This window comes from Cucurbita pepo, chromosome LG08, assembly GCF_002806865.2.
Source record: "Cucurbita pepo subsp. pepo cultivar mu-cu-16 chromosome LG08, ASM280686v2, whole genome shotgun sequence".
NCBI lineage: Eukaryota > Viridiplantae > Streptophyta > Magnoliopsida > Cucurbitales > Cucurbitaceae > Cucurbita > Cucurbita pepo.
In genome coordinates, this window is record NC_036645.1 from 9,359,297 (window position 1) to 9,381,779 (window position 22,483).

At 35.2% G+C, this 22,483-nt stretch overlaps 5 protein-coding genes and 1 long non-coding RNA gene across 9 annotated transcripts; 2 read left to right on the forward strand and 4 right to left on the reverse strand.

Moving 5' to 3' along the window:
- Window positions 1-1,219: 1,219 nt before the first annotated feature.
- On the reverse strand, window positions 1,220-3,669 carry LOC111800560 (protein STRICTOSIDINE SYNTHASE-LIKE 6-like). The gene is made up of 4 exons (XM_023684310.1): window positions 3,182-3,669; window positions 2,257-2,564; window positions 2,050-2,182; window positions 1,220-1,592 (listed from the first exon to the last, which is right to left on the reverse strand). The coding sequence occupies exons 1-4, from the start codon at window positions 3,584-3,586 to the stop codon at window positions 1,287-1,289; spliced, it is 1,152 nt and encodes a 383-aa protein (XP_023540078.1). The 5' UTR covers window positions 3,587-3,669; the 3' UTR covers window positions 1,220-1,286.
- Window positions 3,670-5,634: 1,965 nt separating this feature from the next.
- LOC111800561 (ganglioside-induced differentiation-associated protein 2-like) lies at window positions 5,635-7,639 on the reverse strand. The gene is made up of 3 exons (XM_023684311.1): window positions 7,224-7,639; window positions 6,428-6,692; window positions 5,635-6,044 (listed from the first exon to the last, which is right to left on the reverse strand). Exons 1-3 carry the CDS (start codon window positions 7,348-7,350, stop codon window positions 5,831-5,833), a joined length of 606 nt encoding a protein of 201 aa, XP_023540079.1. The 5' UTR covers window positions 7,351-7,639; the 3' UTR covers window positions 5,635-5,830.
- Window positions 7,640-8,917: 1,278 nt separating this feature from the next.
- LOC111800562 lies at window positions 8,918-9,417 on the forward strand. Its single transcript, XR_002815996.1, has 2 exons — window positions 8,918-9,027; window positions 9,114-9,417. It is a non-coding gene; the product is annotated as an uncharacterized LOC111800562 (long non-coding RNA).
- A 747-nt stretch (window positions 9,418-10,164) lies between these two features.
- LOC111800563 (protein IQ-DOMAIN 1) lies at window positions 10,165-10,765 on the forward strand. The gene is made up of 2 exons (XM_023684313.1): window positions 10,165-10,400; window positions 10,491-10,765. Exons 1-2 carry the CDS (start codon window positions 10,188-10,190, stop codon window positions 10,668-10,670), a joined length of 393 nt encoding a protein of 130 aa, XP_023540081.1. The 5' UTR covers window positions 10,165-10,187; the 3' UTR covers window positions 10,671-10,765.
- Window positions 10,766-11,756: 991 nt separating this feature from the next.
- Window positions 11,757-18,525, reverse strand: LOC111800564 (serine/threonine-protein kinase STY17-like). 3 transcript variants are annotated; one of them, XM_023684315.1, is made up of 16 exons: window positions 18,131-18,525; window positions 17,464-17,578; window positions 17,277-17,377; window positions 17,061-17,180; window positions 16,605-16,659; window positions 15,853-15,963; window positions 15,625-15,675; window positions 15,334-15,503; window positions 15,133-15,240; window positions 14,181-14,254; window positions 13,721-13,896; window positions 13,263-13,358; window positions 12,545-12,625; window positions 12,392-12,445; window positions 12,177-12,311; window positions 11,757-12,103 (listed from the first exon to the last, which is right to left on the reverse strand). In XM_023684315.1, the coding sequence occupies exons 1-16, from the start codon at window positions 18,331-18,333 to the stop codon at window positions 12,020-12,022; spliced, it is 1,734 nt and encodes a 577-aa protein (XP_023540083.1). In that variant the 5' UTR covers window positions 18,334-18,525; the 3' UTR covers window positions 11,757-12,019. The 3 variants fall into 3 exon arrangements, with proteins under 3 accessions (XP_023540083.1, XP_023540082.1, XP_023540084.1); XM_023684314.1 differs by having other exon boundaries at window positions 15,334-15,509; XM_023684316.1 differs by having other exon boundaries at window positions 15,334-15,509; window positions 17,464-17,620; window positions 18,131-18,218.
- A 603-nt stretch (window positions 18,526-19,128) lies between these two features.
- LOC111800565 (bifunctional nuclease 2-like) lies at window positions 19,129-22,252 on the reverse strand. Of its 2 annotated transcripts, XM_023684318.1 has the most exons (9): window positions 21,991-22,252; window positions 21,692-21,871; window positions 21,547-21,599; window positions 21,387-21,443; window positions 20,266-20,331; window positions 20,107-20,178; window positions 19,823-19,932; window positions 19,652-19,743; window positions 19,129-19,569 (listed from the first exon to the last, which is right to left on the reverse strand). In XM_023684318.1, the coding sequence occupies exons 2-9, from the start codon at window positions 21,849-21,851 to the stop codon at window positions 19,517-19,519; spliced, it is 663 nt and encodes a 220-aa protein (XP_023540086.1). In that variant the 5' UTR covers window positions 21,852-21,871; window positions 21,991-22,252; the 3' UTR covers window positions 19,129-19,516. The 2 variants fall into 2 exon arrangements, with proteins under 2 accessions (XP_023540086.1, XP_023540085.1); XM_023684317.1 differs by lacking the exon at window positions 21,547-21,599.
- Window positions 22,253-22,483: the final 231 nt, after the last annotated feature.

The following is a 22,483-nucleotide window of genomic DNA, read 5'->3' on the forward strand; positions in this document are numbered from 1 at the left end:
TTAGTTATTAAATTTTACGTATGCTTCATTTCAAATTCATTTTTTAAAAAAATATATGATATTTATTGAAACTTTTAATTTTATAAAATTCAGATTAATAGATTCTTAAAATTTAAAACTTTACTAAATACTTAATATAATGTGTATATTTATTATATAATTATGTTTAATAGGTCCATAAATTTTTTAATCTAAGTTTTTTCAGAGTTCTTAAAATTTAAAATTTTATTAAATATAAGAATAAAAGTGATGTTATTACCTATAAAAATTCTATTTTTAGTTTTATATTTTTAAAAAATTTACAAATTTATTAAATATAAAAATAAAAATTAATAGCTTATTGAATATAAAATTCCAGGTGGAGTTTTTTTTTCATACATAGAATTAAAATTAATATGTTAATGATTTATTAAACACAAAATAAAAAAATTTAGTAACTTATTAAATAAGACATTAAAATTTCAAATGTAACAGTCCAAACCAACTATTAATATATATTTTTTGCTTTAACTGTATCAGCCTCACAGTTTTAAAACATGTTCTTTGGAGGCCCAACATCTTCACTTGTACATCACTTCATGTCTTGCTCTGCAGTTTGTAACAGTTCAAGCCTAAAGCTAGTAAATATTGCACATCACCTTCTAGTGTCTAGCTCAATACCATTTGTAACAGTTAAGCCCAAAGCTAGTAAATATTGCACATCACCCAACTAGCTCAATACCATTGGTAACAGTTCAAGCCCAAAGCTAGTAGATATTGCACATCATCTAGTGTGTCTGGCTCAATACCATTTGTAACGGTTCAAACCCAAATCTAGTAAATATGGTCTACTTTGGCCAATTATATCAGTATCACAGATTTTTTTCTTAAAAGAAATAAATATACAATAAATATCTCTTTCTTTCTAACTTAATATCTCTTCAACTATATATATATATATATATATGCTTTAATCTTATAATAATACAAAAAGTAATTTACTTGTTGACAATTATTAATCGATAATTATTAACTAAATGATGCAAATGACTTTGACGTTGATATGGAAATAAATTTTTCAAAATTTTTTAATTCAAATTTAATTATAAAATAAATTTTTCAAAATTTTTTAATTCAAATTTAATTATAACACGCAGCTTTAATAATCAAACCATAGACTAATTAAAATTCAAAAGTTTGAATTTTATTTTTAATTAAATTAATTTCCAAATAGTCGGTATTAAAAATTACTGTTATTATTAATTATTATTTATGTAGAACATAAATGGTCGGTACGTGTCATTTTCTTACAGGTCACCAGAGTTGGACCATGGGCAACCGGCGGTTCGAGCAGGATACCGGTCCAAATTCAGGCGAAGAATGCCGGGAAACACGAAAGATCCACAGTAGAGATGGTTTTTAATCTTCAATCCGGTGGTTATCATCGACAATCCGTAATCATAATACCAACCAACTTGTTTCCCTTCAAGATTCACGGCCACAGCGCCGCCGTTCTTCTCCAAGTTCGGCCGCCACCCGTGCCTCCTCGTTATCGCCATTATCTTCCTTATCACCGGATATTTCAGAGCAAGGTACCAAAAACTCGTCATCTCCTACAAATTCAACCGTTAATTTTATGAACTACAATAGCATGATATTATCTACTTTGAATATGACTATTTTGGGCTTCTCAAAAGGATCCCTGAGGCCTATGGAGGGTGCCCTCGAACAGTTTCCCTTTAATCGAGACTCGACTCCTTTTCTAAAGTTCTCGAACAAAGTATACCCTTTGTTCGATAATCGAGTCACTTTTGACTACACTTTCGAGACTCACAACTTCTTTGTTCGATACTTGAGAATTCTATTGACATTGTAAACTTAAGGGCATGACTCTGATATCATGTTAGGAATCACGACCCTCCACAATGATATGATATTATCCACCTTGAGCATAAATTCTCATGACTTTGTTTTGGGCTTCACAGAATGCCTTGTACCAAGAGAGATGTATTCATTTCTGATAAACTCACGGTCATTCCCTAAATTAGTCAAAAGTTCTCAACAAATTACCGTCGCAAGTCCAATCCAAAAATGACCATGGCCGTCATATTTGATGTTGTCTGGCGTTCCTGGTAAGTTATCTACGAATTTCTCAATGCTTCCTTTGCGATCTCCGGCAATGTAATATTTTCTACATCTTCTCCTGCAATTTTCAAGGATCGAAGACTATCAATTTTATGTTCGATAGATTTATTCAAACAATCAAAGAATACGTACAGCGGAGTTTCGCAGAAGACGACGAAGTCTTGGCTGGGAGCGACCACGACGCCATTGGCAAAATAGAGGTCTCCTACGAGAAGTTCGGTGGTTTTAGTGGTTGGATCGTAGCGTAAGAGTCGACCAAGCGGCCTGCCTTCTAACATATCGAAGATGAAATTATGGAGTCGATATTTAGACGAAGCGTCGGTGAAATAAACCGTGCCGTCGTCGGCCACATCGACGCCGTCGGTCAGCTGGAATTTTAGGCCGCCGGCCTCCGTGGTTAAGGTCTCCACCACTCCCTCTTTGCTCACCTTCAACAGCCCCTGCATCAAATTTTCATAACCAAACGCCGTTAACTTTATTCCCAAGGGCATTTTCGGAAAAATAAAATAAAATAGTTAATTTTCATTTGGTGACAAAAATTAATTTCTTTTTTTATAATTGCAAAAAATTATTAAGATATATATATTGGAGGTTGATATCCTCAACTAAAAAAAATAAAAATAAAATAGAATAAAATTTAAATAAAAATTTTAATTTTTGCTAATTTACCTAAAAAAATATATAATTTTTCTTAAACTCATTAATTTTAATAAAATAAAATTTGATAGTGCACAAATTAATCATGAAATAATATTGTCAAAATCATAAATTTAAAAAAAAATCTAAATTTTGTTATTTTCTAAAATTTTATTAATTTTATATCGTAAACATATCTTTAATTTATTAGAATTTGACAAGTTAAAAATAAAATTTTTTGACTCGCAAAAATAAATAAGTAAATTTGAAAAAATTAAAGTTTAATTTTTATAACCTTAAAATTAGAAATTCATCTACATAATTGCATTATTGGAATTATTTCCAAAATTCTGGCTTTATTGGATGAACTAAACCGTAAGTTAACGGAAAGAACATAAAAGAGAAATTTACAGTGTCGTACCTTGTCAGCGTCGGCGACAAAAACAGAGCCGTCATGTCCCAAAGCGACACCGAGAGGGCGGCCGCCGGTGAACGCCCATTTCTCCACCGCCGAGTCATTCAATCTAACTCGCTTCAACCACCCATCCGAATCTCCCGTGTAAACGAGTCCCAAATCCGAGTCATAAGCAAAGTCCTCCGGTGCCTTCAGCTCCGCTACCCCGACCCTCTCCGCCCCCTGCAGCATCCTACCGTTGCACTCCTCCACCGCTTCCACCGCCCGACTCAGCTCCTCCGCCGGCAGCGAAGCCGGGTCGAAAGGGTCGAGTTTGTAAAAGACGACGGCTGTGGCTACGAGAGCAACCGCCGTGATTTTTAGAGCCAGCGGCATGCTGCAGGACGGCGGCGGGTTGTTCGACTCGGGCATTGACTCAGTCTGTGTTAAAGAGGCGGTGGGATTTATGAATAGAGAGACCAATTATATTGGTTGGGCTGACATTTGCTTTTGGGTTAGTTGTTAGGCCAATAAAATACTATATCTATATATCTATATATATAGATATATATTAATGGGTGGTATATCTTTTAAATATTTTTTTCTAAATAATATAAAATATTAATTTTTTCATGCATCGGAGAGTCGACGAGCGGCTTATTCGAGAAGGTTTTCTAAATTTAATTAATGGAAATAGTGTCTCTTACTTATGTATTCATTTATGATCTTCTGAATCTGAGACTCTAACAATTCTCAATATTCTTCATGTCTTCCATTTAGTTTTTGATTTTTTTTACAACTCGTGTCAGGCTGATTTTTTGCCTTCCCATCTTTTAGCTTCTTTCTCTTGTGGTTGATGGCATCTGACCGGTTTGATGCAATGTTGGTTTTATCAAGCTTGTCAACCTATCAGGTTGTAGAACCGATGTAACAAGTGTTTTCACTTTGACATACATTTTTTTTATCTCTTATGGTGCATATGGTGCACAGGCCTTGTGCAAGAACGATGACTATTGATAGGGGTTGACATCTGACCTGTAACTCTCATTCTCCTTCAACTATCAAACTACTACCTTTAGCCATGTCTTGAATCTAGGGAACTGGAAACTGAGACTTGGGCAATCAATTATTGGTCCTGTGCATGTCAATCTCTTGGTCTACCACTTCTTCGTCGGTCCTAGAGGTCTTTAAGGGTTTGACCATGCCTCTTTTAGGGTTATCAATCGAATTCGAGTCAATTTTTTTGGACCTATGAAATAACTTAGCCACTTAGCTAAGTTTTAATCACAACGATATTTGTGCATGTTAAAATATTCATAATGAATGCTTATAACTCGTATCAAAATCAATCATAGAAGAAAGAGGTCAAGCCGAATAATTAATAGGGCGTATTAGGTTCAACCATGGATAACCAACTTAACAGTACTCTTCTACATGCATTTGTGGTTACGAAGTTTTGATGAGTCTATTTACATTAACAACCATACGTTGGTATACTTATTATGGTGCACATATTTTTTTTAAAAATCACACAAGGAGTGAAGGACGAGTTGACAGCACATGTTCATTTGTTGTTTGGTACACATAATAGTGGTCCCTTTTCGATTTCAAATAACATTAAGCTCTTATAATAATTGAACGTTAATGTGTTAAGTTTCAGTAGAGATGTCTATAAAGGGATAGGAATGTGGAAGGCTTTCTAATTCTGATTCTTACGAGATTCTCACTCGCAGGGTAAAGAATTGAGAATATAATTCAAGTTTAACCAACAAGGACAAAACTCTTTCTATCCGTTCTCTATTTTCAATTTAGATAAGATTTTTCTACCCTATTTAAGGTCGAGACTCCAATGTGGTGATCCTCTAAGTTAAATGGACATCTAACACAAACATTGAGTTTTTCATGAAAATGGAGTCAGTCGAGTCGTGTAATTTATGAAAATGGGTCGAGTTCACCATTCAATTTCGACGTGAAATCACTAGATCTCATTTGGAGAGTTCTGTTGTAGTCGAAAAATTTCAATGGTAGGGTGTCAAGATCGACAGGGACGAGGACGAGGGCAGGGATTTGGATGGACTTTCAAATTCTTACCTTTTGAACCGTCTCTTCTTTTATATAAAGAGATTTATAGAGTTAAACATCATCTAACTCAGATTTCTCAAACTTAAAAGCTTTCTAACTAAGCAACCAACCATGGCTGCTCCTCGTTCTAAGAATTAATGATGATTAGAGCCTGAGACTATCTTTTGCCACCTTTTCCAAAATTATGATGTCCAAAAATTTTAGAGTAAGCCTTTCGATTTTGAATTTTGTAGTATATCTAAGTTGTTCTTAATAAAAACGAAGAACAAAATAATGTCTTCTTAAGTTTATCATTACATGAATCTAACTAAACTAACAAAGTATATAAGTCCGAACAGAAGATCAAAGGTTCAAATCTTTTGTTCTACCGACCTAAAAGGAGGCGAGAGAAGAAGATATTCATGTCGAACTTAAAATTAAAACAAATATTAAAACTATATACAACCACTTTCCAAAAGGAAAAAGAGAAAGAGATGCACATATATACACACAAGCACATCTTGGTGTTGGTATCCAAAAAGGAAAAGCAATTAAGACAAAGCCATTAAAACAAGGCCCATTTTAGGACCCAGTGGAACCCAGAAGAGCTTTTCTCTACGAAATGCACCTCATGGAGTACACGTGGGATTCCATTGAGGGTGCACCGTAAACCCTAGGATGGTCACTCTCTTGACCATAGTCCATCATCGGACGGTACTCAAGATCTTCATCATGATCATAAATGAATTCTGGAACCTCAATTTCGTTCCTCCTTACATGTTCCCACAGCAGACCAATCCTACTCACGTACCTCACCTTACCATACACCCTATCACATTCAAATATTACCCCCATTAATAATAAGTTTAAAAAAAAAAAAAAATCAATTATTTCTACTCTTTTTTTATTTTATTTAGCGAGTAAGGGCATAAATATAATTTTACATCCAACTATTTCTGTGGAGTCCAAAAATACTTTTTTTTTTTTTTTTTTTTTTTTCCCTCAGATGTGTTTTTCTAAAAGAAAAGGGTCAGCCCATACATTATCAGCTTATTTAAAATTACAAAAAAATACATTTTACGTTTTTTTTTTATAAAAAATTAAAATTAAAATGTGGATTTGACGTTTCGTACGTGTGAAATTGATTACCATGTTCAAGAAAATTGGGGGAAAATTGAAATTGATTCAAGGAAAAAGGTTAGAAAATAGTACTCGCTGGTGAAGAAAATGCGGCCGAGAGTGGCGAGGAAGAGCCTGGCTTGGAGGTCTGGGTGAACGAAATACACGGCTTCCAGATTAGCCTTGACGGCGGCCGGAATTGCGTCATAGATCGATCGGAGAGCGGCGATTCCGGGGAAATTTTGGCTCCTTTGAACGCTGGTGTGAAAGTACAGGATCGTGAAACGCTTGTTCTTAAGCCTAGGGAAGATCTTCTCCTCCAGATGATTTTTCACCACATTCAAACTCACAGTCCGCGCTGATTATCAGAAAAGATGATCAGTATTCAATCTCATCGATTAAAATAGCAAGAAATTAGAATCGGAGCATTAGTAGTTCAAATTACGCAGATACTTCATTTTCAATTTCATCGACGAAAATAGAACGAAACTAGAATCAGAACAGAGAAAGAACATAAAATCAGAGCAGAGTAAGACAATATGTAGTTGCTTCTTGAGCAAATTCAAACTCACAGTGCGCGCTGATGATCAAAAGAGACAACGGAAATTCAATTTCATCGACGAAAAAGAGCAGGAAAATCGAATCAAAGCAGATTAGGTCAAATAAACAGATGCTTCTTGAGCACGCATTCAAACTCACACTACGCGCTTAAGACAATGACATAAATTCAATTTCATGAATAAGAAAAAAACAACAAGAAAACAGAAACAGAGCATAGTAACGCAAACATATAGATATTCGTTGAGAGGACATTCAAACTCAGTAGTAAAAAAGACGACGAAAATTCAATTTCATCGACGAAAATAAGAATGAGAGAGAAATCGAAAACCTGGAAAGAATTTTCCGACGATGCGGAGAATCCGGCGGCACTGTTTGTCTCTGCCTTTGATCTTGAAGACATCGAACTTCTCGAGTTGGTTTTGCTCCGGCGGAGGAGGCTGAACCTGAGCGGACATAGTTGAAGAACTCCGATAAGAATCAGAAGGAAAAAGGGAGTAGCGTGCAGATCACAGTTAGGGCAAACTACGGATATGGATAAGGATGGATTGAACGGATTTGGTGGAGATGAATTGGTGAACGAGATTTGGAAAATAAATTAAGAACAAAGAATGAATAATTGAATTGAATTGAATCGATTTTTTAACAAAGGTGGGAAGAAATGAAGATCATGGTGGCCGATAAAATGGCGCGGACCAGGGTCAAGGTTTTCGTCACATAGGAATATTCTGTTACCATCCTTCCCTCCCCACATGACACCTCTGCTTTTTAATATCGGTTAAACTCATTTTTTATAAAATCAATTTTTTTTTTTAATATATAAACATTATTGTTGCAACTAATTTTCAAAAATATTTTTTTTTAAGTCAAACTCAAATTAAAAAAAAAAGTAATTTTAAAAATTTTAAAATTTGACTTAAAATTCTAATGTATTTTTAAGAAATTAAAAAAAATTACAGAAACAAGTATATAATTTTTGCAAAAAATATTTTTAAAAATTATCATTGGTTTTTTATTTATTTATTATTATTATTATTATTTTATTTTGCAATTTAAAATTGAACTTAAAAAATACTATTTTGGTGATTTAAAATAAATAAATAAATAAATAAATAAAAACCGAACTCATGTTAAAACTAATAAAAATAAAATAATATAATTGTCAAGTTGAAGATAAGCCAAAAAAAAATATAGTTATTTATGAAAATAGCCTCCAATAATTAATTAAGCCTTGTCTGTGGACACCAGCCATCATCTTTGAAATCGACTTTTTCAAAATAAATAAATAAATAATAATAAAATAAAACATTTAGATCATCCTTATCTCCCAACTCCAATTTATTTAATAGTTTTTTTTTTAACTAAAATAATATTCAAAATCAATAAATAAAAAAATTGAAAGAATTTGGAGAGAGATATTAAGATTATAAAATTTAATAATTTCATTTTTTTTCTTAAATAAATATTTAAATTCTTAGTTAAATTATTTATTTAAATTTTAAAAATAAAAATAAGTCGTTAAAATATAGGGAGAAATTAGATAACAAAACAAAAATTTTCATATGTGAAAGTAAAGATGTCCAGGAGGTAGAACGGGACAGAGAAGCCTTCCCCATCTCAGTAGCTACAACTTATTTAATATACCATAAAATAATTTTTAAATAGGGTGAGGCGGGGAATTGAGCGGAGACGGAGATGGAGAAGCCATCTCCAACTATTTTTTTAATATACTAATATATATATATATATATATATTATAGGGTGAGGCGGGAGAGAGAATATAATCTCGTCACTACCCCATTTATTTTTCGTAAGACAGTTGGTAGGTACAACCGACAAACAAATTAGAACAAAACAAGGAAGGAAGGATGATATTTAAACCAACCCGTTCCAAACAATATCACATATGTTACAAAAGACCTCGAAACGGCCTCCATAGTCAAAGATGCTTATCCCATTTTTATCCCAAACAATGAACAAGGCAAGAAACTACAAAAGTCAGGCAGCCAAACTTGTAAGCTTATGAGGTTCAAAGTTCATTAAATGGCTATAAATACTCTCCCCTCTAACCCATATTCAAACCCAAATCGAAGAACACCGAATCAAAGAGATCAAGATGTCTGAATGTCCTCCCGGTATGTGTTCTTTTCTTTGTTTGATTCAGTTCTATCTTCTTCTAAGATTATGGAATAATTTTTTGTAATGTCCTAAAAAACTGTAGGAAAAGATCAATGGCCCGAGCTTGTTTTCGTAGAGTATTCTACTGCTGCTAGGATCATTGAGAAGGAGAATCCTAACGTGAAAGCACACAAGATTCTAGCTGGGAGCCCGAGAATTTTGAACTTTGATTGTTCACGAGTTTGGGTTGATGTCAATATCAATGATGTTGTTGTTAAGGTGCCTGGGATTGGTTAAGGATTGTGAATTGATATCTATGTAATGTATACATAGAGTGCATTTTAAATTAATAATAAGGTAGTATCTTCCTACCACTTTAATTTCAATGAATTCTGGAACTGAATCAAGGGTTAAAAGAGTCATTTTTTTCGTTATTTTCTTCTACAAATAACAATAATAATCAAAGGCGTATCGAGAAGAATGAATAAAAAAGGTACACATTTGAGTTATCACCACGAGAAAACTTGAAATCGTGACTGAAAAACTAAGAACAAAAGATGAACAATGACTATTCAATAATAAAGTTTGAATAATCGTTCAAAGTTGTTGAAATGAGAGTCCTAATTGACTTTTATATATTCTTAAAGATCTAGGATTTCTACGTGCCAATATCTTGATTATGTAAAATCCAAATACGTAACATAGAATGATTATGTAACCGTCCAAATACGTAACATAGAATGATTATGTAACAGTCCAAATACGTAACATAGAATGATTATGTAACAGTCCAAATACGTAACAGGTCAAAACGGACAATATCTACTAACGGAAAGCTTGTGCTGTTACAGATTAACCCAACTATTATATTCACGGTTAAAATACAATGTAATCTCGTTCTCCTACTTTCTTTAATATAAAACCGACAGCCACGTTATTCACTCACCGACCAAAGTCATCTCAAACAAACCATAATAATTAAAAACTTTGTCCTATAAGAGAGTGAGAAAAAGAGGAACATCCCTCCACGTTGTTGGATTTGGGACAGAGCATCAAATTTTGGTCATTTCAAAACAAACATGCTGCGCACATCTCCCACTTTCTTGTAACCTTAATTTCCACTAAAGATCATCAGAACTCAAGCCACCATTATCGGAGCTGAAGAACAAGAAGAACAATGGGGATTACAAGAAACTGGTTTAGAAGAGTCAGAAGGAGGTTGAGTAGAAAAGGCAACAGAGACATTGTTTTTCTGCAGACAAATGCAGAAGAAGAACAACAACAAGATGAAATTGTTTATGATTCAATTGTTCCAAGTTTCCAAAAGAAAGCTTTGTGTTTAGAGGAAGTGGCAGCCATCAAAATCCAAACTTGTTTCAGAGGCCATCTTGTATTATATCTTATCATGACACTTTACTTCCCTTTTACCTGTTTTGCATCCCAAAATATTTCATACATTTAATCATTTATTGTTCTTCAGGCAAGACGAGCATTTCGAGCACTAAGAAGCTTGGTGAAGCTGCAAGCGCTGGCTCGAGGGGTGTGCGCGAGGAGACAGGCACGCATAGCTCTTCAGTTCATGCATACATTGGCTCGATTGCAAGTTCGGGTTCGGACTCGCCAGCTTGTGAGCAGATACAGTGAGGAGTCTGATTGTTGAAGCTTCCTCCAAATGGCATCATTGTTCCTTCAAAACTGAATAGAAAGGTATCGTTTACATTAGCAGATGCTTTTACAACACAAAATAATCCTATATGTCTGTTGGTCAACAATGTGGCTAACTTCATTGAGAATCCTATTCTATAATTGATGAATCCTATTCTATAATTGTTTGTGGTTCGGTAATATCTAGACGTCTTTTTCTCTTTGTTTCTTTCTCCTTGTTTTATTGTGAGATCCCACNAGTCAACAATGTGGCTAACTTCATTGAGAATCCTATTCTTAATTGTTTGTGGTTCGGTAATATCTAGACGTTTCTCTTTGTTTCTTTCTCCTTGTTTTATTGTGAGATCCCACATCGGTTAGAGAGGAGAATGAATCATTCTTTAGGATGTGGAAACTTCTCTCTAGCAATATTTAAAAAACCTAAGTTCAAAAAGAAAAGTTTAAAGAGGACCATATCTGTCCGTAGTGAATTTGAGCAAAGTGTACCAGCAAATACATTGGGCTCCCAAGGGGATGAATTGTGAAATCTTACGTTGGTTGGAGAGGGAAATGAAACATTCCTTATAAAGATATNTGAATCATTCTTTAGGATGTGGAAACTTCTCTCTAGCAATATTTAAAAAACCTAAGTCCAAAAAGAAAAGTTTAAAGAGGACCATATCTGTCCGTAGTGAATTTGAGCAAAGTGTACCAGCAAAGACATTGGGCTCCCAAGGGGATGAATTGTGAAATCTGACGTTGGTTGGAGAGGGAAATGAAACATTCCTTATAAAGATATGGAAACCTCTCCCTAACACACGGGTTTTAAAAACCTTGAAGAGAAGCCCTAAAAAGAAAGTCCGAAAAAACAATATCTAATAGTGATGGGCTTGAACGGTTACATTTATGATCTTATTTTGGTAATGATCCTATTTTGGTCATTAATCTGTATTTCTAGAGTGCTTTGCACTCAGTTTTGGCACGATTCTCTTGAGATGAACAAGACGAGTACAACTCGATCGTCTATTACGACAATCGTTGTAAGCCTTTCAGAATCAAAGTTCATAAAAGTGGATTACATTAACCATGGTAAAGAAAAGAATGAAGATAGAAAGAAGGCAGGATTCTACATTCAGATGTATTGTTCTTAAATAAGATATAATACAACATGCTATGGGTTAAGCCACAGACAGAGAAGGGCTCTTTCAATATATATATATAGCTGTTAGGCTAAGGAAGGAAATATGGACACAAAAGAAGGCAAATGAAAATGAAGGTCTGAACATTTTCCTTCTCTTTTTCTTGTGGGGTGTGTGTTACTGATTACCAGCACCATTTTTCACCCCTGGCTAAGCTCCTGTTCATTCAGTGGTACCCCTTTTTGAAGGCTGAGAAAAACGCACCAGATAACTTGTCTTTCTTGCGTCGATGTTCCCCGTTGTTTTCGACCTGCTTAAATCGCATCTCGCTGAGAAACTTTTCATAATTCAACATGTCAGACATGTCTAATGAGTTTACGTACCTGGTCAGCAATCTGCTTGAGGATCTCTAAAATTTCAGTGAAGTTTGGACGTTCGGTTGGATCCTGTCGCCAGCATCTCTCAAGAAGTTCGGCAAGAACGGGATGGGTGTTCTTGGGTATTACTGGGCGCAGTCTCTGTCAAACCACATCGGTTAATAATTAAAACGTTTTAGTTGCAGTGATGGTAATATCGATCAAGAAATCGATGTCTATACCTTCTGGACCACACCAACAGCTGCTTGTAATGGGGTCATAGATGAGTAAGGAATCTTGTCATACAATAAAACAGCAAGAGAGATGTCATAATTAATACTAAAATGGACAGACATAAAGATTTAAGTGAATGCTCAAAAGAATCAGCTGCTTACTTCTCCAGTTAAAAGCTCCCACAAGGCTATTCCAAAACTGAAAACATCTGCCTTCTGGTCGTATGGTTTATGCTCAATAACCTTGAGATAAAAAATATTCATCACAAGGAAGAACAATGGCACATTCTTCAGAATCTAGAAGCAACAGACTAGCCCAACAATTCGATAAATGCTACTAACCAAACTTCATTCGAGTTAAACTCTTGTCCAGTTAACAGTCAATTAATTGAAAAGTTGTGCTGTTGTGAGTTTAGCTCAAGAATAAAAGCAGAACATTTAATGTCATCGTGGTTCGATATACCCTTGCTAACAACTCTGCTCCATCTAAAGCCGTGCTATCAATTGCACCTTGCAGTCCTTGGTGTTTTAAGATTCATCATGGTCATCACTCTTGACGATGATGGCAAGATCAATATGCAAATTCTAGTTTATAATTTAATGAGTGAAAGAAAGCAAGATATGATAGAAAATGCATCGGACTGCCAGCTAAGCCCAACTTGTCCTAGTATACCTCACAGGAATAACAGACATATCCAAGTCTTAAAAGGGCATAATAATCAAAGCTAGGTTGAACCAGATTGCACACAGCAATCTTACACAAGCATATGATGGATATGATACTATATTTGGGTCGTTCTTATGTATCCTGTATGGTACATTTCATTTGGAGTGGTTAAAAAGATATGCAAGGAATGAGAAATTAACGAAAAATACATACTTCAGGAGCCATCCACCGGTATGTTCCAGTTTCAGCTGTCATCACTCCAGATTGAGCTTGAACTCTGGCGACTCCAAAATCAGCAACCTTAACGACCTGAATTGAAGAATCTAGGACTTTAACAATGTGAATGCAAATATTCTTTTGCAATCTTTTCTTTCTGTATTCTTGTCTTTTTTCTAAATCGTAAGATAATATGCCATGCTTAATACAAACAGGCACGCTCATGCATGATTGTGCACTTAAAGGCACAAAACATGAGTATAAATGCTTATAAAAAAAAATACAAACAAGAATAGACACATTCACAAACAGGATTAATAATTATTAAAAGACATGAGTACATGCAACAGTGAGGTAATTTTCAAAAGAATATTCAACAACATTAATGGGTGAGCATGAATGGCTATAAATTGATGAAGATTTCTCATTCTCACAGTTTTATGAAGTTCTCTCACCATGTTTTCATCCATCAGAAGATTGGCAGTCTTGAGGTCTCGGTGGATTATATTATTTTGGTGCAAATAATTCATCCCTCGTGAAATATCAATGGCTACTTTAAGTAGAGATATAAGGTTAAATGCTCCTCTTTGCTTATGAAGGAAGTCATATATACTTCCTCTCGACATAAACTCTGTAAAAAATAAAAGATGAGGAATAATCAATCGAGGAGAAACAAATGAAAAACTATATCATGAAAATCAGGGTGTGTGCGTGAAAGTAATTTTCGGGGAAAATACACACATACACACACAAATTTGTAAGGAACATATCACAATATACATTTACAAGGGAATTGTTTCAGCTAATATCCCATTGCAACTCCATACAGAACTTTTGATAACAGTAAGAAACAAGATTTCTGGAAGTAACAGGTTACAACATCACGTAATTTACTTATCAATTATCATAGCTCACCGGTCACGATGCAAAGTTTTGGAGGTTTAGTACAAGCACCAATTAATTGAACAACATTTTTGTGCCGAACTTTCCTGAAAAAAAATAGGATATCAGGCATTAGTATAATAAGAAAAGACTTCATCCAGCATTAATTGTCTCCAAGTAGGTGCGCATCTTGTGAAAGAAACATTTGGAATCTATTAATATAAATTGCTTCAAGTGCTTATATGGGTTTTTTCTGAGTCCACAGTCTCGTTGCTGCACTCCTGTCCTCTCTGTCTTAGCCTTTCTTTCTAGCTTTAGCTTACTCTCAATCACTTTCAGAACTGTAAACACTCAAGCTTATGAATGAGACTCTGGACCCATCTATCTTCAAGATCAATGTGGGAATTTTTAAGTGGCAAATTTTTTGGAGAGGAATACTAAGGGATACCAATGGAAGATAAAGTAAATGAGTTTCTTAAAACATATTTGAAAATGCCACTCTTCTTTTGAAAGACCTAAAATTTAGCTTTTCATTAGGCTGACATTTCCCGACACTTCGCATAATGTTCCTCCATTCAACCAATCAGAAATGAATCCTTGCTTTTTCTCCTTTAAGATGATAAGAGATGAATATCCTCCATTGTACAATCCTCCTTTGAATCAGTATGTTGTTTTTTATATTACCATATATGATATCAGGGGCATGCCAATATTTTACCTCGACCGTAACAAAAATTTATGATTCTAAGCCCAGAAACATCTCTTCCCAAGTAGATGCACTATTTTGAAGACTAAAGATTTAGAAAGAAACAGATGAACTTAAATCTTAAATTCAATTAGAACTTGAAAGTGTAAAATATCTAAGACCTACCTTTTCTGATTGCTATATTTTGAGCCTAAAACCCACTCCATCCTATGTTGTCTTTCAAGGTCATACCATATGTTCTTCTAAAGCACGATGGTGTTAATAACAATATAGACAAACCTCATTATATAAACTTCTTGAGAGAATTCTTTGAGCATCTCTTCATTAATACGCTCAGGCTTCAGTACTTTAATAGCTACTTCTTGACTACAATACGTGCCTCGATACCTTGAGAGGAGAGGGAAGGAATATTAGGATAAGGATATGTTAACAAGTTTTTTATAAGTTAACAATCATATGTTATAATTAGATCAAACTTACAGGTCCCCATATGACCCGGATCCAACTTTATTCTCAAATTTTAGTTGTCTGGCGTCAATTTCCCAGACATCAGTACCATCAGTAGGTATTTCAACACAACTAGGAAAAGATTCAACTCTATTCTGGTCATGCTTACCCAAAGCAGGACTGGACTGCTTTTCTGACCAACACTGCTCCTGCATCCCATTTCGGGGACATTAAAGAAATTAAAGAGAAAAAGAAAAAAAAAAAAAAAAACTAAGAATGTATCAGCAAACATTGACGTTCATTCAAATAATAAAAAGAAGATACCTTGAAATTTGAAACTTCTTTTTCTAATGCCCTTTTAAGCTCCTCAGTTTCCTAGATTTTCAAATATTCAAGTAGTTAAATATGAAAAAGATTGATATAAAAGATGAATGAAATAAACAGTATAAGATGTTAGAATGAATTGCTCTTGTGAACTTCAGAATATTGGTCAAAAAGTGAAATGGTGAAAAAGTTCCACAAAAGTTTACATGCCTAAAATTCAGATCTTACCTCATAAGGCCAACCATCAATGACAAAAACATCCAGAGAGAAACCATCAACAGAGGAGAAAGCATGAGCTTCTTGTATGTTAAGTCCAACATCAGCCAGTAGGGAAGTTAACTGACCAGAACCACAAAACTTTCTATCAACCAGTGAAGGGTGTGATAATAAAGGAAAATATAACCCCAGCAACCTAAATATCTCGTTGATATTGAGTTTTTGTTATAAATACTTATGGCTTATCAAGAATGCCATGGACACCACCAAACCAACTTTTTTAAGGTAGCAGTCAAGAATTCATTCAAATTACATGTTACGGTAGATCACCAGGAATTGTTTCTGTAAGTTGTAAAGCTGTTATAGTCAGTTAGTAGTTATTAAATGGTTAGTCTGTTGTAATCTAATTTGTTGAGAGGTACTAGGAAAGGAGCAATGTTTGAGGAATAATTACACAGTATAAAAAACTAAAATGCGGAAAGTCCTATTAAATAGCAAATGCAGGCACATCAAATTATATAGTCCCAGATCCCAACTTATGATGAGCTTAAAGTATATCTCGTCTTTGTACATGCTCGTGAAGGAAATAGTAAAATTTGTTGGCGGGTAGACATGCAATATTAGAAAATCTTGGTCGTGGTGGTCTATCAAACTGGTAGCAGCATAGAGCAAACATGATGGTTCCAAGTAGGTGAAAATGTATTGAAGTTCTATTTAACACACTTCATAAACTATGGCTTCAAGTGATTAAATAGGTCAGATACCTGACTAAGGAGTTTAGGCTTGTCAGTTGTTGCAAACGTGATCTCATGCATTGGCCTATAAATTTTCAATGGTAGAATGAAACAATATGTTACAAAAACATCCATGAGTCAAAAGCAGATAACTAACGTTAAAGAAGATTGTTATTGTTGTGCGTGGCATTAGCTTTATAATATGCTGTTAATCTCACTGCTACTTGGAGATTATATAGAATCAGATGGACAATAAATTGAAAAGAAGGAAAGGCTTAAGCAGCCAAAATTTCAATCAGAGAAAGAAGAAGCTGGCCAAGAAAAAGGTCATTCAGTAGACAATATATTGATATATTTGAAGGTGAAATCTCTCTCCTCTCTTAAGTGTTCTATACAGAAACACTGTTGAAAATGAATAGCTAGATCAACATTCTAATTTTTTACCATTTCATAAAGCTCAGTATAGATAAATTCTTTTTTCCTCACCGAGAAAAGCAAGGCATTGCGTTTAGGGCACTGTCCCTATCTTCAACCCCATACTTAATGGCCTGAAGTGCACGTGCTTCAAGACTAGGTGAAGAACCAAAGGTTGGAGGTGGATGGTTCCTAGAGAGAGAGTAAATGGACGAGCACCATAACAAAAACTAGAATCAGGACATATTTGTAAAAACATATGTACGGAAGAACATTACTGAGCCGCACCCATGTTTGATAGAACAATTAAAAGAGCTCTGAGCATCTTCCATCATTGAAGGATCCAAACAAGAAGAATTGAAAAGGTTTTCATTGGCAGAAGGATAAACCTGCATTATGAAGAAGATCGAGATAAAGATACGATGCTATATAAAATCTAGCTCAGCAGGGTTCATGCAGTGGAATGCACTTTGACCTGCACAGGACGAACTTCAAATACAGGTCGTTTAGCAGGGTCTACAGCCAATTGAAGTAATCTCTTATGTGTGAGTACATCTTCCGCCCTGTCGACATTCACATCCAATGCGTATCTATACAGCAAGAATCAGGAACTTAACAAATACGGGAGTGCTCTGGAAATCCAATAAAAACGTGATCATAAATTCCGATAAACCAACAAAAATAAGAGATGAATTTGTAATCCAAACAACGTACTCAAGAACTGATCCTCTAAACAATCCGCAACCACACAAATCCTGGCTAGATTATGCTCAACACTTCCAACTCCCACACTTGATAAACCATTTAAAAATAACATAATAAAACAAAAGGCTAAATATAGGGAATGTTTCCTACTCTCCTGGATAATTCTGAATTTGATCCTTTATCTGTTGAAATTTTCAAAGTTACTCCAAATGTACTGAAATTTCTCAATTAAGCTCTTCCATGAACATAGTTAGAATTTGCTAAAAAAAAGTCAATGTACCTTCAACTCGGATTCTATTTAACACATTTCCCAACCTGGGCATAGCATAATTTGAACACTCCTTTCAAGATTGAGAGTTACATAAAATATCATAGACCAATGACCTACAAGAAATTCCCACAAAACCCAAAACGAAGGACTAGGGCAGGGAAGATACCGAGCAGGGAGGCGATTGAAGTGGAGCCAAAGCTCATCATCAAACCCAGGTAGATTCGCCTCATGAAAATTGGATTCCTGAATCCGTCGGAGCACTTCGGTATAAACCTCGAGCTTCTGGCGATGATGCCTGGAGGTCGCATGGGGAGAAGAGGAGTTCGTAGCTCTGCTACCGCAACTCTCAACATCTTCTTCGATCGGCATTGATGAGAAGACACAGAACGAAAAGATCAGTGAATCCAAGAAAATCTCCGAAGGAAAATCAAAAGGAGGGAGGAAAGAAAGTTAAAGAAAAAAAGGGGAACGAGGAATGATTGAAGAATTGTACATAGGAATTGGGAATTGGGAATTGGGATCAACTTGGGAGACAGATGAAGAAGCTTTCTGTGAAGTGGAAAAGGCTGCCGCGAAAGAGGTGGAAAGAAGAGAGAGACTTTGACACGTCATCAGGTACACTCGGCGTCTAGTCATCTGGGGCCCACATTAACTATATAAAATTGCCATCTTGGATATTGCCATTGCATTAAAATATCTCCACCCGCCCACATTATTTTTTTTATGGCAAGAAAAAATTAAAATAAAAAAAAAAAAAAACTATTTTTTAGGGTTTTATTTTTTTTATTGGTTATTTTTAAATATTAACCTATAATCTTTATTAATAATTGAATTATTTTAATTTTTATTTATTTATTTATATTTTGAAATTTATTAATGCATAATTTTCATATGGTAAGCTAGGTTAGAATTTTACGGTAATCAACGGTTTTTCAACTTCTCTTCTTCGTAAATTTTTCTTTAAGCGACAATTTATCTTGCTAATTCGGATCTGTACCACAAGTAGGTGTTGAACTCGATTCATAGGGCTTAGGTGCCGAAAAGTATTAAGTTAAAAGCACGTGAGCGCAAATTCCAAATCTCGGTTCTAGTTCGGTCTGGCTGATCTATCGTGTACTTTTTCGCTCCGAATAGAAAACGCTCTCTAGAACTGAAAAAAGGATCAAAGGAATGAGACTTTGTTAGGACATACAAAAGGATCCTTTTCACATTAGCATTCTCTGCAACCTTACAAACTTACAGCTCGCTATGTAAAAAGAATATCAGCCATTTCCACCTCATTCATATCAAGAGATACAACACATTAGCTACCCAAATGTAATATTTACATACTCTCTCAACTGTAACTGTACAGCCCGACGACCATAACTATCGAAATTTTTCTGCACGGATGCGCATCGCTTTGCTCAGCGTTGCCAATTCATCCAATGCTGAATTGTATGTTCCAAGAGACCGAAACGTGTCGCCCTGTTTAGGGTGCAGTATCAGAAAAACGAAGACACATGTTGTCGTGTACACGACAATACCTCCTAGAGCAGTCGATTACACAGAGTTACTCCTCGTGTTCGGACTTGCGAAGCTTTGTTAATTTATCCCTCCACAAGGCTGAAGGAAACAAACATGAGTTTATAAATAAATACACTCATTTGTAGAAACATGATAAAGAACAAAATGTTTGGATAGATACCTGCATCTTTGTACCGTTCTTCGTAAATAGCCATTTTCATATTCTTCAGCATATCGAGTTCCTCGGACAAGAAATCCGGACCATCAGCAGCACTGATCGAAACGAACATGATTGTTTTTGGATATCAAGAAAAGATGTTCATCAAATAGCAAACAATACATGCACTTCTACCTGTCGAGTAGAACGTCGTAACATGATTTCCTCTCACGCACTCTTCCAAACCCATAATTAACTCTAATGGCATCCTCATAGACAATCTGCTTACTAACAAGTACAGGTATCTGCACATTTGTTATACCGAAAAACACCGTGAGCAGCAAACTTACAGTGAAGTAAGAAACTATTTCGGTCAAGAGAATGAAATCGGGCAGAGAGGGTGCAAAGTAAAGAATCCAAGTCATTCTAGCGACTAGAAGTTCGGCAAGGATCCCAGCAGTTAGTGGTAGAATATCTACCTTACATCGATATGCAACGTTTAGGGCGTCTGAGGGACGTGCATCCACACTTAACGTTTCATTTTCCCCATCCTGCAGATGATAATAGATAGACAAGGCATGTATTGAGAACTTCTAAAAATGTATTGGCTGATTGTGAATGAGTTTATATGAGCTAACCTTTTTCAAGAAGAGCCGGGCGAAGTAAGTGTTCATCACTCGTTCAGTAATTCTCGCTGTGGTGACCTATCTCGTGATAATATAAAATGGCATTAGATTATTGCTCTAAACCCCTTTTCATGGTTATCAAAAAAGGAAATGAACATGAGAAGTACAAATGATTTATTCAGAAACTGTGCAGTGCTTCTAAATTTTCATCCTCAATTACATTAAAGAAACAAGTCAAAGAAGGAGGGTTCCTATCAGTAATCACTGCCCACCCATAATCTATCTTAGAGAAAATAATTCTATGACTAGATGAATAATTAAATCCCAAATTATATAATTCCTGGAAAGCAAAGGTTTAACAGCCCAAGTCCACCGCTAGCATATATTGTCCGCTTTCACTTGTTACGTATCACCGTCAGCCTCACAATTTTAAAACGCGTCTGTTAGGGAGAGGTTTCCACACTCTTATGAGGAATGCTTTGTTCCCTTTTCCAACGGATGTGGAATCTCGTAATCGACCCCCCTTAGGGGCCCAACGTCCTCACTGGCACATTGCTCGATGTCCGTTTTGGCCCATTATGTATCGCCGTCAGCCTCACGATTCTAAAACACATCTGCTAGGGAGAGATTTCCACACCCTTATAAGGAATGTTTCATTCCCCTCTCCAACGGATGTGGGATCTCACAAATGGGCAAAGACACTAATATTCTTGCTCGAGCATAAGCTTGTCCTATCAGGTAAACATACATCGCAAAGCAACATTAAAACTAGCAGATTTTTGCAGCTCATTGGTTCTTGTATAGGAAAAAACTAACAAGCCATGTATATATTCTTCCATGTATGGTAGCAGCAAGCAACAATTCATTTTTCAAGCTAGTGAAGAATCAAAATCTGAAAAAAAAAAAAAAAAAAACTCCATCCTAATGTTCTCAACAATAATGTCACAAACGTTAGCTCAAGCATCGCTCAACTGGTTAAGACATATATCCTCGACTAAGAGGTCAAGAGTTCAAACCCCTTCTTATTGAACTCTCGAAAAAAACATTTATTTCACAAATCCTCCCCATCAAAGACTGATAAACAATAAATCCTAAGCATATATTTATTCAGTATGTTAGAAGTCAGTTCATACTTGATAGCCAACTTTCACAATGAGGTCTTGTATAAACTGGAAGAGATCAGGAGCATCCTGTAATATGTGACCATTTAAGAATTAATACCAACAACAAGGTAGGTATACATATATGAATATATATATATATATATGAAGAACAAAACCAGAGAAAACCCACCCCATTTTCAATCCCAAGCTGACAATCTATAAGTTTCTCAATAGCATATTCCCCTGCAAACCAAGTCCAAAATTTGCAGCTTCTTTTTGACAAATTCATAAGAAAACACAAAACCCAATCACGTCACAGTTTTTCTCCAACATACCCACGACAATTGGCAGTAGAAAGTCACCATTGCAAGAAATCTTGAGAAACACAGTAGGGCTTCGAAAACGTCTAAAAAACCCCAATCCAAGTGAATGGGAATTGACACGCGATTCTCTCTGATTGAAACTCGCATCCTCTTGAAACCTCTTCTTCCACATTCGATAGTGATTGATAGTCTCTAATAGTCAGTAATACACAAACAAACACAGAAATCACAAAACACCCCATCGATTCGATCGGCAATTGCAACAAACATCAAAGTAAAACAAAAAAGTAGCCAAGTGAAAGATTAAGAACCTGTGACGAGAAACGAAGCTTCAAAATAATCCCGATGGGAGTCATCATCAGTGTGGGCGAATCTGTCGGGAGAAGAGTGGCAAGAAATGAGTATCGAGTTGGAGCGGCGAGAGCGAAAAGAAGCTGCAAATTTTAATGGCGGAATTACAGAGAAAAGTGGAGATTAAAGACGAAGATGAAGAAGATTGAAAGGGAAACGTGAAGTGTAGAGAGAGAGAGAGAAGAAAGAGAATGTTTGAATCCCCTGAATCAATTGAGAAAGAAGAAAGAGAGAAGATTTGGGGAAATTGACAAACTTGATTAAACCAAAACAATGTTACCTTATAAAGTTATCATTTTTTTTTTTTAATTTCTAAATTAATAAAAATAATATATATTTTTTAATATTCTTAAACAAAAAAAAATCATTACTATTTTTTAATTTAAAAATAAAAAATAAAAAATAAAAAATAATCGTCTATAAAATTTTAAAAATAGCATTAACACCTCTAAA